This window comes from Rhipicephalus microplus, chromosome X (assembly GCF_043290135.1).
Source record: "Rhipicephalus microplus isolate Deutch F79 chromosome X, USDA_Rmic, whole genome shotgun sequence".
Lineage (NCBI taxonomy): Eukaryota > Metazoa > Arthropoda > Arachnida > Ixodida > Ixodidae > Rhipicephalus > Rhipicephalus microplus.
Genome location: NC_134710.1, coordinates 302,331,623 through 302,352,034, shown reverse-complemented (window position 1 = coordinate 302,352,034; position 20,412 = coordinate 302,331,623). Strand labels below are relative to the sequence as shown.

The window sequence follows — 20,412 nt, the reverse complement described above, 5'->3', positions numbered from 1 at the left end:
CGCGCGCGTTCATTGCGCCATCTGACTGGTAATGCTGAAAACACGATAGTTCCTCTGAGATCGCCATCGGCAGCGGCGTGTGGTAGATATAAATAGCTTGCCGTTTCAAAGTTGAAGGATGTGCTTTTTCGTGGCTCAGTGGCTAACACCACGCACTCACAAACAGTAGGTCCGATGTGCGATTCCGCATGCCGGAGTTGAGTTTTCACATAGATACGTGTACATATGGGGTGAATGACGGCGGTCACCAACGACGGCGGCAAAATCCAACCGCGAATGTCGATATGATTGGTATCGCTATAATATTATTAATCGATTTTCTTTTATTTACGCGAGTACCCTCAGGGCCGGAAAAGGGCAATACACATGGGGTTGGGGGGGGGAATACAAGTGTGGTTACGAAACGGAAAAGGGTGTTAACATATACTATGTGGATACTGGTACCTTTAACCCCATTCTGCGGTGCACCGCAGCTATGAATCACGCTGAACTAGCGTCACGACAAGCACAGCACTCATGCCACGGGCAGTTATACAACTTAACTAAAGTAGCGTGACAGAAAGGGACGCCTCACGTTTGTGCTTTCTCCGGTGTGCAGTATACGCGTCGAACTCATCGAGGGAAACGAGACGGCCACGGTTCCATTGAGAACTTCCAGCGATGCGTTGTCGAAATTCGTGCCTATGTAGTTGATGAGAGTAAAACCTGCAAAGACCAGTGAAGTGTGCCATTTGTCACGATTTTCGTCGTTTCTCATGAACACCGGCCACAGTGGGTTACGGCGGGCATTCCTGCTGCGTGACAGCGAAATTCGTGGGTCAGGTACTCACACAACTTCTCAGCGTTTTGTGACCGGCCAGCAGTTTTCCGGGGGGCCCCCCGTGCACCCTTCATGATAGCAAACGGTGCGATAATGGGATGATCTTTTAAAAATGCACTGTCGAGATGGTTTGTAGCTCATCTCAGTGTATACAAGGTGATTCGGCTCACTCGCATACGCGGGCATACCAACACAACTAGTCAAGTAATTGGAAATACCTACAGGCACCCACTACCAGTTGCTTATTCATCTCATAAATACCTACATTTACATAGCGTGTGACGCATGCGCAATCTACAACACTAAAGCAACTCTCATCGAAAAAAACAAAACATGATGCCTATATACTTTGTCTGGTCAGATAGGATCTCTCGAAAACAAATATGAAACAAAGACACTAAAAGTTCACCGACAATAAAGAAGTGCCCTGGAGCCTTATGTGGTGTTTTTTCCTGCACGTCTGTGAAGCATTAGCACGCGGTAAAGCTTTGTCTTATACCTACAAGATGCAATACAAAAACAAAGTGCGCATACTTGGCTTCTCTTTTCTTGGTATTTTTGGCATGTTCCTCTAATCCCTGATTTCCATGTCTGTCTGTCATGTATTTCTTCTCTGTCAGTTTTTTGGGATGTACGATTTGCTGCGGGAGCCCCGCCGCGGTGGTCTAGTGGCTAAGGTACTCGGATGCTGACCCGCAGGTCATGGGATCGAATCCCGGCGGCGGCGGCTGCATTACCGATGGAGGCGGAAATGTTGTAGGTCCGTGTGCTCAGATTTGGGTGCACGTTAAAGAACCCCAGGTAGTCTAAATTTGCGGAGTCCTCCACTACGGCGTCTTTCATAATCATATGGTGGTTTTGGGACGTTAAACCCCATATATCAATCATCAATCAATCAATTTGCTGCGGGACAAGGATATTGACTGTGGAAACCCGTAGAAGATGTCAAAAAAAAAAAAACCTTGAGCTCGTTGCCGAAGTATAGCGCTTTTTTCACTGACAAGAGCGTCAGCTTAGTTTCCAAATTTTCTCAGGTGCCTAAAGATTCTATGGCTGTCTAAAACACAACTTGCGGCTTTGGGGTTCACATTTCAACTGTTTTTATTTCTCTTCCACTTTCAAATTTTGCGGTAGTGTCTCGGCAACAGTAATGATCGACAGAAGGTAGCGAGCAGGCCCTAATCAGATATTACTGAAATAACTTACATATTGCGTGTGCCCGGCTTCATCAGCGGAGATTTCATGCCAAGTGAACTGACACTCCTTTTGACAGTCTTAAAATGCGATGAATACAACAGCAAACCATTATTAATACTCGAATCACAAACCTTGACACCGTCAGATATTTCTCTTTTTTTTTTCTCGTATAGCAGAATCAACAGCATGCTGAATGACCACTGTCACAGTTAGCACAGTGGAGTGTACCATTACAGTTGTCAAAAATTTGTTCATGCTGACCAAATTTCGCATAAGTTAATCGACCTCTCACGACAGTAACGTACCGGACATTAAGAAATCGAAGCATGGCCCGCATTACCAAAGCTGCACGCATGCAAAGAGCGACTACAAGAAAAAAAAAAAAACTTCAGCAGAAGATCATAGCAGAAGCAAACGTAGTGCTTGTTTCCGATGAATTCTCCTAGGAAGAGCAGGAATTCGTTACCATGCTATGGTACCTCATGGGTGCCACGCGAGTGATCATGAGTAAACTAAAGAGTCAAATACACTGAAATTTTCAGTGATCACCATGGCATACTTCAGAGTACTATTTCAGAGTGCTGAAGACGCTATGTGAAGCACCGGCCTCAGTAATGCGCGTGCAGTGCTCGCCTTTTCCTACCCTCTCCCTATTTCTTGTTGTTGTTGTTGTTGTTGTTTGCAGCGAATAGGGGAAACCGCGCTGGAGTTTCCGCGGACATGGAGAGCCACCCTGTCGAGCGTGGCCGGAAACATTCGGGCGTACATGCAAATACTAACGTGAACCATGCCGCCGTGCGTGATGATAGGACGAGGAAAAAGAAGCTTTGAGACTAGCGTTATTGTTGTATTCATAAATACCCTAACCACCAAAAAGTTTTTAATAACAGAAAAAAAATTAAAATGCATAATTGACTCCCTCGAGCGTCGATTCACGCCAATGCACATGTGTTGGCGCTCTGTAAAATATCACAAGATTTTAACTTGAAACCTCCCTTGAAAACGTTCAAGAAAGCACATGAAAACTTCGGTTATGTAAGCATTGCGCTGTATATTACACACACCGTATTTATTCGATCGTAACACGATCACGATTGTGACGTGAGGGATGAGATTTCATTACTTCTACGAAGAAAAAAAAAGGATTTCGGTACTCAGTACGCAAGAGTCTACTTTGGAAAAAAAAAATTGAGGAAAAAAAACCTCGCGTCCCATTCGAGTAAATAAGGTATACTATCTGACTTTCACGGGCACAGTTTCAGACCGGTTACAAGACGATGACTTCTAGAAAAACCATGATGATATTCGCATGTTCAATTACGACCACACACTGCATGTCAACCACGGAACCACCACAAAATCTATTACCACCAGGTTGTTCAGAGGCATTTTTTTTCTTTTTCAAGTATCAGGCTTATGTAGACGACGGCACCCTAGTTTCACATATTCGAGAACGACGAGTCATGGCAAAAAATCAAAAAGGAGATGATTACCTGTTTTAACGACTATGATCAAGACCTACTCATTGCCAACCATCTAGAGACAACCGCACACTATCGTCAATTTCCTAAGCAGTCCTCAACCATTCGAAAGCCCAGCGCGCATTGACAACTGCCTCAAGACGATGTGCCACATAAGTTTACTTACAGAAGGCCATGCGTATATTGGGAAAAACCAAACCTCCAAACGCGCCTCCCTTCTGCGCGAAAGACGGCATTTCCGAAGTCATCGCTTCAGCATATGACACGAGACGTTGCTCAACCACCTGATGCCCTTCACTCTTCGTCTCGCATACGTGGTCCACCACCTGGGCTTTCGTCACGCGGTTCTTCAAGCGCTGCTAACGCTCCCCACTTGCCTTATAAGGACGCCTTGCTCATGGTAGACCAGCTGACACATGGGGAAAATACCAAACAACGCCAAGATGACTCAAAAAGTGAAAATCAGTTTTCACGCATTGGAGCAGCTTACTCCCCATCTCGCAGACTTGGCCCGCCTCCTGGTTTTTCATCGCTTGGCTCTTTCGTGACTCACTATGTCCATCTCACATCTAGCACGCTCACAATGGTCGGGATAGAGCTGCGGAGCTCGGATGATGCTACGCCAAGCCCTGGAATTACCGCCCAGATTCATGCGCCAGAACAGCTCGCACCGTTAGTTGCACAGAAAGAGTGCCATTCACAACTCAAACCTTACCGAACTACCCCTGTTGCGGTGTTGCCGTCCAGTGCGCAGCCACCAGAAACTCCAAACACAGAAGGCTCAGACGCATCGAACGTCGCATGCTACCAGGCGCATGAACCACTCATAGTGAGCCGTGAAGAAGAAGCCCATGATGAACTATCTGTCAACTCTGAATGTTTTTTGTCGCAAGAGTTCGTTTCCACGGCACCGCAGACTTGCCAAAATTTGCATTTTCAACCTGGTGATGCGACGTCACATGCGGTACCCTCATGCAGCGGTCACCAATCCAAGAATCGAAACAAGTCAGAAGCAAATCATACATCAAACCTCGTACACAGTTGTCTTTCAGAAGCGTCCGTAATCAACCACGTCACAGAAGCCTCTGAAGAGCAGCAAGCACCAACCATGCCCGATGAGCAAGAAACCTGTTCACTATGCATCAGCTGTCTACAGGACGCTTCAAACCTCAAAGTAAATGAATGTACCATTCCGGAAGGCTTGCCACTACAGCCATTTCCTGAGCAGCATCAGCAAAGCAAGCACTGCCAAGCGCGCAACCTCATGCGACAACAAAATAGACTGCAACGAAGGCATCGACGAACGCGAAATTCAACGGAAGCATACTCACCAATTGAAGAACAGCGGAAAATAGGAATTCTAACCCAAAAAGTATTCCTAGACGTCAAATTTTCTCGCACAGAGGAAAGTCGCCAGAGACGCTCCCTGCACCTGCAGTTACACAGAGCGCAACACCACGGAAAACGCCAAGAAAGATGCGGAAGCACTTCTTGCATACCGCCAGCCCGCAGGCATCACGCCGTCGCAATTCGTCCACAAGCACGCATTTTAGAAGCAAAGCGTCTGTCGCAGCCACGACTCAGATTCCAACGCATGAGACATCCGACCTTCTAACGCTACAAGGACTCCCCACCTTGTTCGTTCCTCAATACTAACCAGGTTGTGCCATCATCATTTTTAACGCTGAAGGCATGGTTATGCTCTCCAGAACGCAACTGCCAACCTCGCCCACCTGAGGTCTCCTAGATATCACCGGACTGCCTTTCCTGTGAACATTTTGTGCAAGTGCATGGAACCACCGTGTGGCATGGAACTACTGCATTTTCTGGCATTATTTTTTATTATAAGACTCCATTTGTTCATGCTCTCTAGATTGTAGCTCGCACATTCTTTCGGGGGGAGGGGGAATCATGTGACGTAAGAAGGTAGCGACGGTTGCTAGAAGCAGATGAGGAAGAAGTGCTTTTGGAATAAACATGGGGTATGAGCCAGGCCACGTCTCCCATTCATCATAGCGTCATATATATATATATATATATATATATATATATATATATATATATATATATATATATATATATATATATATATTTATTTATTTATTTATTTATATATATATCAGCTGGCGAGTGTGGTAGGTTAGCCTAACCCCCCCCCCCCCCCCCTCTCGCGAAAGAGTTGGTGCGTCACTGCTTGCATTCCAGTTCGCAATATACCCCGGCCTGGAAGGCTGCCGGATCATCGGTACGCAGTTGCTGCCGAGGCTCAGCCTCCCGGGCTTGTTTTTGTGCCTTGTTTTTGTGCCATCGGCCCGGCGAATGTGACCTCTCACGTTTCCACTGCCGGCGTTCTGTCGAAGCCCGACAGTGGAAACCTACGTGGAAGGTTTCTGGAGAAATTGCGCACGTGCTCAGCGCCCTGGCAACCACGGGATAGATGGCGTCACTCAAAACGCAGCCAATGGCGCACGAACTTAGGTGCGACGATGCGAACGGCGTAACTGATAATATAGTTAAAGGATACCGCTCGTGACATGGCTGCCGGGTGTTTTTTGTTGTTGCTGTTGTTGTTGTTCCTCCAAGCCATATACAGCTTTCGCTGTAAAAGGATATACAGTTTCAGCGTGTATATGGGACGCCTTCCTGTTTCTTATAGGTAAATTCAACGTTGCACCATATGTGTCCTCTTTCTTCCCTGTACGCGTATTCAAAGCGCACCCACATTATCAATACGAAGACCCGACTAGTTGCATGATGGTGAAGATGTCTTATGTTAGCAAATAATTGTTTATTTTGTTCAAATCGAAATGGTCCCATAAGACGTGAGAGAGCTGTCCTGTTGTCGGAGAAGGTTCGCCATCGTTGTGAAGGACATCTTTTAGGTCCCATGAGACCAACGCCTTAAAATGCATAGGCACCATATGCGCGCTTGAGGTGTCTGATATTTACTGCGGCGTTTACAGACATGAAAACAATGGCGCAAGGTACAATCAACAGTGTTCTCTGCGCCCCGAGGCTCAACACTACCTCGAAGCTATTGTCAGACAATTCATCTGTGTGAACATTGTAGATCGTGATGTTATCATTGTCCGCGCTGCCTTCGTCGCTATCCCGAATTCGGAGACGCTGCCACCGCACGCGGAGCGGCCTGCGAGGAGCTTGTATTCCAAAACAGATGGGCGACTGGCACATGCGGCCAAACTAAAACAAAAAAGAATTTTGATTTGAAATCACGGCGTTCAGAATCAAAGAAACTTCGTAATGTCCAGAATGTACTAGCTTCTTACGCACTTGCAAGGAATGTGTTGTTTGAATTAGAGTACTGCATGGGTTGATTTTTCCGGCCCAGTTCAAAAACTTCATGCTCCGGCCCACCCGGGCCCAGCCCGATGTTTTTAAATACGGACCGTACCCGGCCCGGACCCGAAAGGTTTGGTACCGGCCCGGCTCGGTCCGTTTCAGCCAGTCATGCCTTGAACATAAACCAGACACTGTCCCCTCTTCGGCTATTGTTAAGGTATACCTGCCTCACACAATATATATTTTAGTGAGTGTTTTGGCATTTCTTTCAGTACCACGACTTTCACGGGTATACTCCGCAAACTTGCGGTTAATTACTACCGTAACTCTTTTGCGAAATAATTGCACGGTAACATAGAATATAATTGTAGTCGTAGCAGGCTGTACCATGTACGCAGTGCTAAGGATACTTTGCATTTCAAAGAAAGACTACAATATATGCTACCCTCATGAAGTGGAGAGAATGACAGACATTTACATACTCTGTTTCACCACTTTGGTTTCAGCACTACCAAAGCTACGGGGTGTAAGAAAGCCACAGGGTTGCGAAGTGAAACATAGTGCCACGTACAAGTTCCTTTAATTTGCATGGTTGTCTGAAATGGGCGTTTGTTTGGTGTCTGTTATGCCAAATCAATACGCGATATGTGTTTCTTCATCGCATTTATTTTCTACGCATTTAATTATTTGGGTTGGTTACCAGCAGTAGCTGTGGTTACAAATCAAGATGGCAGCATCTATGCAGAAGCGACCACCCGCTTCGACCCGAACTTGCTCCTGCTAAACGCCCACAGCGCTGACAGCAACAAATAAATGGTGATATCAGCCATCGATTTGTTTCATCTTACTCTGAGGACGAAGCATCAGGCACATTTTGTCGTTATTAGCGAGATATATATGCTGCCTGGGCAGCCGTATCTGATAAGCCTAACGCGCAAAGATCAGGGCTTAGCATGTGTCACTAGACCGAGAACGCTGCATCTCCAAATATAGGACATGCAACCTCGCACTAAGTTCCTGACACGTCGGATGCTCCTTCGGTGAAAAAAAAAAAAACGTACGAAAGAAGCATTCCAGCTAGAGACGGGAAGTGGGGACGCGACGACAGAGAACCAGTCATGCCAAAGCCACGAACAGCGTAAAAGTGAAATTATCCACCGACATGAGCGTCCGCCGATCTTCCGTAGAGCCACAAATCATATTGTTAAGACGCCCAACTTCCTAAAGAGGAAGTATAATGGCTCGTTTGAGAGCTTGACTTATTTTCTTTAAAATTAATAAACCACCCGTGTTACATGCAATGAGCGCGCTAGGACAGTTCAGCGAGAAGACGCCGTGAAGATAGTGAGCAGACGACACGGCGCATATGATTACATATGGAGGGGCTAATCACCTTTCCTATTGGCTGGGGGGCCCTGTAGCCTCCACAGTGCTGAACGGAACTTCTGAAACAGTACAGTTTGAGTCTACACAAACTGCACGCCAGCTAGGCTGCTGAGTAAATGTAGCACGTCTCCTGCTAACGTCATTCATCACTCCATGCAGCGTAAAACGCTCACCGCGCGCGCACACGCACACACACACACAAACACACAAACACACACGCACACACACACACGCACACACACACGCGCACACACACACACACACACACACGCACGCACACTCACGCACACACACGCACACACACACGCACACACACACGCGCACACACACATGCACACACACACGCACGCACACTCACACACACACGCACATACACACGCACACATACACACGCACGCACGCACACACACACACGCACACACACGCACACACACATGCACACACACACGCACACACACACGCACGCACACGCACATACACACACGCACACACACGCACATACACACACGCACACACACGCACACACACACGCACACGCACATACACACACATACACACGCACACACACACGCACACACACACGCACACACACATGCACACACACACGCACACACACACACGCACACACACACACACACACACGCATACACACACACACACACAAACGCACACACACAGAAATCGCGCGCGCGCGATTTAGTTGCAGACTGTGGCATATTACGTAAAGGTGTCGAGTCGACTTGTGTCTACCACAATATCACAAATGTCGCACGAACGTCATCATCACCGTGTCGCCACTATGCCTCACCGCGCAAGTGTTCATCTCAAAGATAAGAAAACAATCGCTTTTTGAAATAGGGTTACGAACGCCCTACCAACGCATTGATCTTTAAGGCGTGCAATTTCAGCCGCTTCCATTATCTCTTCTATAGTTTTCCTTTCTTTGTGCCTGGCAAGGATCTTAGTGTCGCGAAACATTGGTGTGCAGCCCCAATCCCTACAATGGATGCCAAGAGAACCGCTAATATAGTTTTCTTCACATTATACTTGTGCTCCTTCAACCTTGTGTTTACGCACCTTCCTGTTTGGCCCACTTATATTTTTCTACAGGACAGCAGGATCGAATACACGACATTTTCCGCGCATTATATGTAGCTGAATTTATGATTTATTGGGCAGAGCTGCGGCATGCTAGGGAGATAACTAGGGAGATAATGTAAGTGGCTGAAATCGCATGCCTTAAAGATCAATGCATTAGTAGGGCGTTCGTAACCCTCTCTCAAAAAGAGATTGATTTCTTATCTTTGAGATGAACACGTGCGCGGTGAGGCAGAGGGGCGATACGGTGATGGTGACGTTCGTGCGACATTTGTGATATTGTAGTAGACACGTGTTATTTGCCTGCCATGATATATATGTGTTCGCATTTCTAAATAAAGATTAGTAAGTCACCGCTATGTCCTCTCTCTTCCTTTTTTTCCTGTCGTTTTTGCGCTGGGTTTTTTAAATTAACATTTTTGTGTCACCCTTATTCGCCGAATGACCGCCGTCGCAGTTCCACAGTTCTGTCAAAGCGAACCGCAGCCATTAGCAAGTGAGCCGCCATCCTCGTTGTTCCCTGAAGATGCCTGTCTCGATAATTGTCTTTTTGTGGCGGCCTTCGATCTTTGTGTAATGTGTTTGTGGGGAAATCTCTCTGGAGCCTTTATTGGTGCTCAGCGCAGTGGTCCACACCATGGCGTACATTAATTGGAACAGTCCAAAAACAAACAAGTCTCTGCCCTCCTGTGCCTTTATTCGTCTCTTTAGTCCGTGTCACGTGCAATTTTCTACAGTAGTAAGCCAATATCGTAATCAGGGTATCCAAAACAACTGTCAATTAGAACGACAAAGTGAAACAGCCAGCGGATTTTTTTTTTCTAGCGCTCCCCTTCGAACACGGTGTATCGGTGCCCGGAGCGCGATCCCCCGCAGGGATAGGAAGCAGGAGAATGGGTTGCCTAGTCGCCGATGGCTGAAGGCCTCAGCGCGAACAGGGCAGTGAAGTGCGGCTGTGGTTCCTGGTTTTCCGCTCGCGGCAGCGACAATGTAGGCGAAGGAGATGTATGACAGAAAGTAAAAAAGCGGCGATTATGGTGGGGAACGAAAGCTGGAGGGCAAACAAGAAGCAGCATGTCCGCCAGAGATACTTCGATGAGTCAAGTGACAAGCATTCTAAAAATTTTCAACGCACATGAGATCCCTAATGAAGCAGCTATGCGGCTAGCGATACTATGCGACGCAAGCAGGTTGGTCCTTTGCAGACACCAAGGAAAGATAAGCTAAGCGCTTGTAATTTGTATACGCAAATTTTTTTTCACAAGAGTAGGGGCTCATTTGTCCAATTTTGATGTGTGTTACTTATGCGTTAATATCCAAACACGGCGAAAAGGGGGGAAGATGTCTGAAGGAATGAAAAATTTCTGAACTCGAGGTGCCGCAGGAGTCATCGGACATTTATGCGGTGAAATTCGCCAGTACACCCTTTGCCTATACACAATCCCTCCCCCCCTTTTTTTCAAAGGCACAGCAGGAAATCAACATCATAATCATGGCCTTCCTTATATAGAGCTCTTACTTCGTCCGCGGAAGTGCTTCCATCTTCTTGAGTGCCATGAGAACACTAGCACTTGGACAAATTAGGATGCTTATGGATTACTGTATAAATACAAGAAACTCAAAGGTGGCCGTAAAAATAAGCAAAAAAAAAACTCTATACGATGGGTATTTGAGTTAAATGCAACATTTTTGGCTAATTTCCAAGTGCCAAATATCTGCAACTGTCTTACTATAGCACAAAAAACCGGCACCATTTGCATCGATTCACACGCATGTGATAAGACTCACTCCGCATCTAGCGCTGAAAGTGCACCAACAAAAGCACCTGATATATTTATGACTCAGCAGTGACGCTAACGAGTCTGTATCACCCATGCGGAGAAAGGTGTGGCGGCCATGTGAGCGTATGTACATATTCTTAACTTTTTCCTAGGTATAAGCGCGTCCATCTTATATACACTATATAACGTTACCAGTGTACCTTTGCTGTTGCAGCAGCAACACCTGGCAAACATTTCCTTACGGTATTCAAGAGCGTCTTTCACTCAATATAATGGAAGCCTATATTACGAGTTTCTTTAAATTAGGTGTAGCATACCGACAGAGCGAAATGCTATACACGTCTTCTACTTACCGTTTTGAGCATGCATGGTCGGAATCAGCCGAAGCCCTCAACTACGCCATCTTACGTAACCTGGGCCACTTCGGGATGCTAAACCCTCCAAAAAAAAAAAAAGCAAACAGCGTAGACACGCTGTTACATTGATATGCGGAGTGTTTCACGAAATGTGTTTTATATTATTAAAATATTACAGAAAGAACGCATCTATACGTCCTACTTGCGGCATTAATTTTACTTTGGAAGAAGGCAACTTGACATGTGCAGAAACATTAATTACAGCAATACTTATAGAAATTTTTAACTTTAATCACATTTTTAACAAGTGGAGATAGCCGGTCGAGTCAAATGGGCCAATCAAAGTTTTTCCACACCAATAGTCTATAGACACTTCGAACTTTTGGAAAGGCGGCCGCTGGTGATCCCCGCGGATTGATAAAATTTGGCTAATTTAGCTGGCGATACCGAAACCAACGCACCAAACATCGCATCTACCGTTAACTTCGACAACGTCCTCAATGAAAAGGTTATTGTTTATTTTTTTAATTACTGCCGTAATAAATGTCTCTATACATCTGAAGAAGCCTTCTGCCAAAGGGAACGTCGCAGGTAGCACGCAGATAACTCCTTCTGGTAATCTTTGAATATAATATTGGACCCATTCCTTGAAACACCCTGTATATGACCCCCAGGCCTTATACAAGCCTTACTCAGGTCCGGACTCGATGCAATGATCACTTACCCGGCCCGGGCTTTCGGACCGGCCCAGGCACGTGTAGTGCTCTAGTCTAGATAATGCAAACGAGCTTTTCACCTCCAGTTATTTTTCTACTCTCTTGTTGGCCGTACCGAATAGCTGGCACGACTTCAACGCTGATGCTGCGTGATGCATTCCGAAGAAGACGGACGAACACAGCTGAATAGAATCAGCGCGATCAGATAAACTACCACAGAATTCGATTGGTGTTCCCGGAGCTCAATTATTTATTTAACGCGCAGGACTATTTCGTTTAATTTCCTTCATTTTTCCTTTGAAAATATCACCCGTTTATATATAAGCTGAGGGAGACATTCTACAAGCTATTTTACAATCTTAACATTATCTATAGAGTGCCAGTTCAATACATCCCCGTGACTGCTTATTCCGCGGCGAAGCCAGAATGGGAACGCGTTCAGGTATAATTTTATATGCAGCCGTTTTCTAGAAACTCTCAGTATCAACATTAATCCGGGGACACCTCTGACCAACCAAGCTAGGCACTTGAGCGTAGTTTAATAAACTTTCTTGTATTACGTATGTATTTACATTCAATTTTACCCTAAATTTTGACACTAAAGATAGGAGGTAATTACTTCCGATTATTATACAGAAGGACAAGTAACATGTGTCGAGTATAACGTACGCGATACCGAAATTACATAAACATCGCAAAATGAATATAAAACATTGCGAGAAAAAGTGCGCATTGAAGTATGTCCGAAAAGCACACAGATTGCATGTGCTAAAATTATAAAATAAAAAACAGTGCACTTTATATGATGCAAAACACAGAAATTTATACTACAAAATAGTGTATCTGAGAATACATGTAAATATGTTATGCGCGTAAAACCTAGAGAATAAAAATACGGTACAGAGGCCGGACATCAGATATATGTCTGAACAAACTTCACTTCCGATATTGGTTACAGTCATAATTTGTTGATATCTCTGGAGGTAGCTAGGTTCTTCCAATCAGGGATCTAATCAGCCTGTCGGGATGTGCATCTAAACGTGCACCTAACGAAGGCTAAATTCTCAAATGCCCCATTAGAAAGCTTACCTCAGTGAGCTTCGCCACAAGTGTGCAGCAAAGCCATCAGCGAACTCCTTTAGTGTCCTAACTCGCATAATCAACAAAATGCTGACTCAAGGAAATGTGACAACTGTAGCGAGCCAAGCGACCTACATACTACTTCTGCGTGAAATTAGCGGTGAGAATATAGCACTTATGAAGGTATGAGTCATCTGCTGATTTCTGTCAAGATACGGCACGCGCAACCGCGGACGATCCCACCCGGGTGGTCAAAGTACAAAGTTCCCGGAGCCACGCAACCCGTCTCCCTCCTCCCGGAATTCCTCAATGCATCTCGCGCGACGAGGATGGATGGCACGTTTACTATCTAATCATTCGGGATTTCGAGGACGGCATACACATGAGAAACTGTATTTATTATGCGCTATAACATGTGAAAATTTTTGATAGGCCTGGACAGACGACAAAAATTGGTAACGTAAGAATTGAGGCAGGGATCTACACATAGTCTGCATGCTGCTGAATACTAGTCATTTCTAAATGAGTTTTTTTTTCAATCTGACAGGATATGAGTGGCTGATAATGTATGTTTGTAAGCTGCAAAGACATACGCGTGCGCCTTCATACCGAGCAAGGGAAAGTCAGCAGAATGATAAAATCTTGAGTTATACGTCCCAAAACCACGATATGGTTATGAGCGACGCCGTAGTGGATGGCTCCGGAAATTTCGGTGATCTGGTATTTTTTGACTATGCTGACCTAGCACAGTACACGGGCCTTTACCATTTCGCCTCCATCAAAATGCGACCGCCGTGGCCGGAATACAACCCCTCGACCTTCGGGTAAGCAGCCGAGCATACTAGCCACTGTTCAATCGAGGTCGACAGGGAAGCCAGCATAGCAGCCATGCATCCAGTGAAAGTTGTCACTCGACGTTCACAATTACCTGGAAAGTCGGCGATGAATTCGACATCGGCCAGCGTTGAAGCAGCATGCACTCGACCCCGGACCTTCTTGAAGCTTTCCCTCCACTCACTGAAGTTTCTGAGCACGGGTAGCACCCATGGCACTTCGACGAACGGCGACCAGGGCTGCTCCAGGATATTCACCATTGGGTCGTACATCCTGCACCCCGGATACCGAAGGATTTAAATCCGCCAACATTGCGCAATCACCGAACGCTTCACGGCATGGATATATATGTACATAACTACATTACGTGGTCTCTCCGGATCACCTTTGAGCGGCCACAGCGGGCCACTTAAATATCAACACATACACAGAAACGTATGGTCAGAATGATGTAATGGTTTGTTAAATTGGTGGGTACGCCGTAATCCCTCAGTGTGCATGCACTTATTTCAAAGAGCTTTCTATGTACTGAACTGTCTGACTAAAAACGCTTGCCTAAGCCACGTATAAGGCACGTGCTTTTCTCAGGGTTTTAAACACAGTTCACGGTATACTTTCAAATGGTCGAATACTTTTTTTTAGAAAAAGAAATAAAGAAGGGTAAACTCGAGGGCTCATTTTCTTTGCGATATTTTTGTAAAATGCCTACTGCTCTTGAAGGGTCCTTGGGCTCTCTCAAGATGTCTCTGACATATTTTCGCCTAAGGACCTCCGACTTGATGTTGTTGGAAATAAGCTTGACTTGACTTGTTAGACACAATAATAATGAGAACTGACAGACAAATATGTCAAGGAAGGAATAGGGGTTGCGATTAGAAGTAATTGTAATGTAATTGGGAATAAAGAAGAGTGTACGAAAAAGATAAGTTGCCGCTGGCAGGTAACGAACCTGCGACCTGCGAATAACGCATCCGGTGATCTATACCAACTGAGCTACCATGGAGCCGTCTCAGTTGGTAGAGCATCGGACGTGTCGTGGTAGCTCAGTTGGCAGAACATCGGATGCGTTATTCGAAAGTCACATGTTCAGTCCCTGCCCAGGGCAAGTTATCTTTTGATCCACTTTTATTTCTTCATAATTACATTACAGTTACTTCTAATAACGTCTACTACACTTTCCTTGGCACAATTCAGTCTGTAAGTTCTCCGGAAAAAGAGTAGCTTGAATCATGCACAAAAAGAGAGAGAGCGCGATAGCCAGTGGGCTCTACGAGACTGACGGTCTTACAAGAAAAAATAACACTGACACCGTAAGTCACTAGAACCTTAAGATATTTGGAAGATAGCAGAGGCGCGACTCAAGGTTTTTATTTTTAAGCTTACATGCTGTTCCTGCGTCTTGTGAAGCTATAACCACCACCACGCGCGTTGCTCGGAGCGTATGCTTGCTATATGCTGTAGCAAGCAGATCAGGTTACGAGTTCACATTTGGGAGACATAAAATTGCGGCGTGTACCTCTGTAAACTGTTTCCACACTTTTTTTATGAACGAATGTATTTACGGAGATGTTAGCGCTTCGTATATAGAGGTGCTCGGTACTTCTTTGCTTCATGCAATCAAAGAAGGCACACATCGGAAAGTACAAGGTATTGCAAAGGTACTCAGCAGTTGTTTGTGTGCCCCTGTTACGAGGCTGCTGCCAACATGAGACGTTTCAGCGCTCTTTCTCAGTGAGGAGAGTAGTTTCATGTTTCACTTGCTGAATAGAAAACCCTAACTGCTCTTATGTGTTCTCTGCGCATTGCGTTTCCACGAGGCGCTGTCGCAAATCGTGAGAAAGGAAGTAGGCTCTGTCATCATGAGGAAATACGTACGTCACGGAAGATAATCACAGCGAAGTTACCGCACTGGCCCCTCGTCTTTTATGCTCTTATTCTGCATCACATATGATATTTATGAATTGCCATCTACTTTTTTTATTTTAGTCTTTTTTCAAGTCCCCCCCTCTTTTTGAGCGTGTTTTAGAGATTTTTCTAACTAGGTTCTTTCTTTCTTCTACTGGTAGTTTTATAAGTCTACATGAATGGCACTAATCAAAACAACAGGACTCTTTAATTTTAAAGGGTTGGTCGTTTCACAAATGCGAGCTGCAATAGGGTTCACGTCGTAAAAGATTACGAGAAAACCTCCCTTTCATAGCCAATTATACGTTGTGTGCTGTGTATACTTTGTGGATGTTGCGTACTTTGTGTGTATACTTGTGTACGTTTTACACACACTCGCACGTGCACACGCACCTCTGCGCGAATCTCCCGTTGAGCGACATCCAGACGTCGACGTATATTTCGATGTCCTTCATTCCGTAGTCCTGCTGGACTCTGTCACGTATGCAGTGGGCGAACTGGACGACCATGTCTGCCTGGTGGTACCACCGCCTCGAAGTGGTGAACTTCTGAAGTCAGACAACACGAATAAGAAAGAAAAAACCGGAGCTCTTTATCGAGTGCATCTTCTTTCCCGACAATATCCATGCGATATACGCGTGATCACTAGCATAGCTTCGCAGAGATTAGAACTTTATTTTTGGGGCTCTTTCTTAGAAATCACCACGCTCACAACGGTGGCGACGAAGCTCGCTCCGTACTGCGGAAGAAATATGGAGGACCAACTACAGGTCATCAGGCAAGCCGAAGATGCCGCTAGGGCCCAAGGACTCCTAGCTGCCATCTAAGGGAGGGGAGTCAACTCCTCTAACACTTGCCGTTTCAATAAAAGTTGTTTCTCTCTCTCTCTGGCTATCGCTACAGTATGTATTCGCTATTGAGGCGACAGAGAATGTGATAGGTGTGTGAGCGTACATACTCCTCCTCACTTATCTTCAAAAATAAATGAATAAATGAATGAAAGATTGAAAGACGAATGCCATTCCAACGGCATTTACGCACAGCGCATATGCTTCTGGTATGTTCGCGAATGCTGCTCGCACGTGGGCGCACATACCAGAAATAAAATCTGCGAGTTGTGCGTGATGTGCAAGTTGTTTTACTTTTTTCTTTGTCTCGGCAGCCGTTTCGTTTGCGTGGCTATCGTAAATATCCGATACGCGGGCATCGGACGTGGCAAGTGAAGAATGAAGGCGTGTCTGTTCGAAAAAAAAATCACAAAGGAAGTATATAATGCTCGCCGGAAAAATAAAGCGGAACTTTCTGTTCTCAGGCGCTTCACATATCTATGTCTTGCTCGAAATCAGAGCAATACACAACGTTTTGGATGCACTTTTGAACAATACAAACAAAAAGGCTGAAAGGGAAACATACATACCGCCAGAATAAAAAAGGAAACGGCCGGCTTTCTGGCTTTTGGCGTGTGATAAAAATTTTCCTTGGCTGCGGATTCACGCGAAATACGCAAACGACAATGAACCAGGAAACGTGACTTAGCTTGAAATTTCAGGGCCTAATCACTAGAAATGTGGTGCGTGAGAACTTCTCAAAAAGATGAAAAGAAAAAAAAACGGAAGGGAAAATGTACCGTAGTGTCGGTTTCTCGCGATATAGGCCCACGTTTTCATTCGACGAAAACTCGTCAATATTCTTAGAGTCGGGAACAATACGATACACTATGCATACGCATATATTTAAATCTATGTCCGTGCTGTAAAATACCCATAGCGCATGTATGCAGCATCTTTTATAGTTTGGAGAACTGCCTGCCCGCAACACTTTTGTGTGATTTGCGATCTAAGAAGAATTGAATCAACAAAACGAAAAAGCAATGCAAGTATTTAACGTGCAGCTCAGTGGAAGATACGATACGATTTCACGTGAAATACATAGTTTTGGCCATGGTTAATGAAACTGTATCGAATTCACATCATTAGTATCAGCGTATCTTGTATCCGGCCTCTACCAATGACCTTCAATTTACTCTGTCCTGAGCGAGCTGATTCCATTTTATGTCGGCAAATGTCTTAATTTCATCACCCCACCTAACCTTCTGCCACCCTCGGCTGCATTTTCCACATCCTGGTGTTCATTCCGTTACTTAACTGACCATCAGTTATCTGAACTACGCATTACGTGAGATGTCATTTCTTCCTGCCTCTTAAGTTATTATTCACACGACGGACGTGATTGCGGACGAATAAATCAAGTCATATATGACGTGAATCGGATCTCTCTGCGGCCAGCATTCACACGACAGGGGAGAATCCGCGCTGCAGGCGAGGATTTCGACTTAGCTCCCCGAATGAAAAAATAAAGGAATACAAAAGGGAGAAGGCAGGGAGATTAACAAAACACCAGATCGGTTGGCCACCCTACGCCGGGGGAAGAGGGAAAGGGGCGTATAAACATGAGAGAGGAGCACAATAAAAAAAGAGAAATGAAATTATAAACAAACACTCTGACACTTATGTGGCGTTGGCACTGCACAGTAGTCACAGACGTTCACAAAGGCCCAGGTTTCTAAGAAACACAATAGCGCTTTAACGGCCTTCGAGCGATGGGGATGATGCTCTATTAGCACGGAGAGCGGTCGATCGTCCAATTGCCGATTCATATTAGAAGGCGTTTCCTCCATGAAGATCCCAACTGTACTTCGGCCTCCGTTATTTTACCAATCGCTCCGCGTGGACCGAAACAGGAACGGTGGACGTATGGTGACGTAGTTCACAATCCGCAGTCTCGAATCACAATTCGGTCCATCGTGTGAATACAACTTTGCTGGTAATAAAAATATCGGCTATCCTTGTTGGTTCCCTGATCCACTACTCATTAGGCCTTTATAATCTGATCCATGGCAAGGCGCGTCATGCAGCATGGAACATTCGATCATTATCGCTGGCGGGCGCGTTTGTTCGAGAATGAACTCCGCTGTTCGTGTTTGCATGCTCAAGGATAACACATCATTCTAAATTTTTCTGGAATGCTCCCAGATATTATGGTGCGGTTTGCATGAGGCAGTATTTACACGTGTAATGTGCGGGTAGCATAAAACATAGAAATAAAAGAGTGGGTGTGGCAGTGCTCTGTTATAGTGCAGGTACGCGTGGTTGTGCTATGGCGTGTCTTGCCTCAGGGTCGACGAAGTGCGCCCTGTGCGTGGCGTTGTCGTAGAGAACGAGCTTAACGTGCACGGGCCTCCAGTTGTGCACCATCATGTCCCAGGAGTATCCGTAGCTTCCCTGCGTCCACGTGTTGTAGCCCTTGGTGATGCCGTGCGAGTATGGTAGGAAGAGCTGCAACAACACGTGCAGGCAGACGAGGAACGCAGTCATCTTCCATCTGCGTAGCCGAAGCTCGACCTTTCTACTGCCAATGCTGTGGATGCCGACCTGCAGATGTGCATATACAAGAACAAGAACGGTGATGCGCCTTCAAGCCCAGCTCCTTAAGACATGATAATAATACATGAGGTTTTACGTCCCAAAAGCAAGATATGATTGTGGGATATGCCATAGTGCCGGGCTCCGGATTCGATCCCGTGACCTGCGGTTGCTGATATCAAGCATACGCGTATTGCTGAGGACTTAAGTAACCATCTGCAGTTAGTCTGTTTAAATCATGCACAGTGACACAGTGATTTAAGGCGAACAAAATAGTGCTGCGTTTCTCCAATCTTGCTGTACAAAAATACGCATATGAACGCGTTCATTGTGCTACTGGGCCGGCAAGACATTCGTATACTTGCGCCTTACCTTACGTCGACCAGGATACCAACAGTTAAGGAAGTCGGGTCGCGAAGGGGAAAGGTCCGGCACCATATTCCGCATATACTGAGGCAATATGGCTGCGAGTTTCTTGGGCCATGAATAACCGAAGAATACGGTCGTGAGCACAATCATCACGTACGGGAACATTCCTGAAATGGCAAGACATTGTTTTTACCTTCCCAACGCCAGTGCAACGAAAAAAATGGCTAATTTATTGTCTACTGGAAAAATAAAGTGACGGAAGTAGCAACAAAAAATTACAAAAATGTCACATGCAATAATTTTAGTATTAAGTATTCTTCTGCAACTACTCTACGTAACAACGATTGCCCGTGTATATAAATAAACGGAGCTGAGATATCAAATATATCGAGGCACTGACATATATGGAATCCATTTTCCTTTTTTCTTTAAAAGATGGCATCAGCTGTTCAGATCCACTCAATGGTGGGTGCCCCTTCTGCTCAGCGAATTATATAATACACCGGCACAGGTTGGCTCACCATTCGTTTGCCTCAAAATTACGCAAATATTAGCCGCTTCCCCATATCAAGATTCACAGAAAGCACAACTGCGTCTTTGTATGCTTGCCCCTGGTGAAGTGTATGTGCAAGTTGCAGTGGTGGTGCCCCATTTTTCGCAGCCGCCG

At 45.5% G+C, this 20,412-nt stretch overlaps 2 protein-coding genes across 4 annotated transcripts in view; one reads left to right on the top strand and one right to left on the bottom strand.

Moving 5' to 3' along the window:
* The window catches only part of Cad74A (cadherin 74A), a 373,926-nt gene that overhangs the window by 111,165 nt on the left and 242,349 nt on the right, over nucleotides 1-20,412 (top strand). The window lies entirely within an intron of this gene.
* Nucleotides 1-20,412, bottom strand: part of GC (gamma-glutamyl carboxylase) — a 77,835-nt gene that overhangs the window by 7,975 nt on the left and 49,448 nt on the right. The window contains exons 6-10 of the mRNA XM_075879446.1: nucleotides 19,749-19,912; nucleotides 19,125-19,385; nucleotides 16,348-16,502; nucleotides 14,144-14,322; nucleotides 575-705 (exon numbers count right to left, since the gene is read on the bottom strand). Coding sequence (XP_075735561.1) covers nucleotides 575-705; nucleotides 14,144-14,322; nucleotides 16,348-16,502; nucleotides 19,125-19,385; nucleotides 19,749-19,912 — 890 coding nt within the window. The remainder of the gene's footprint in view (nucleotides 1-574; nucleotides 706-14,143; nucleotides 14,323-16,347; nucleotides 16,503-19,124; nucleotides 19,386-19,748; nucleotides 19,913-20,412) is intronic.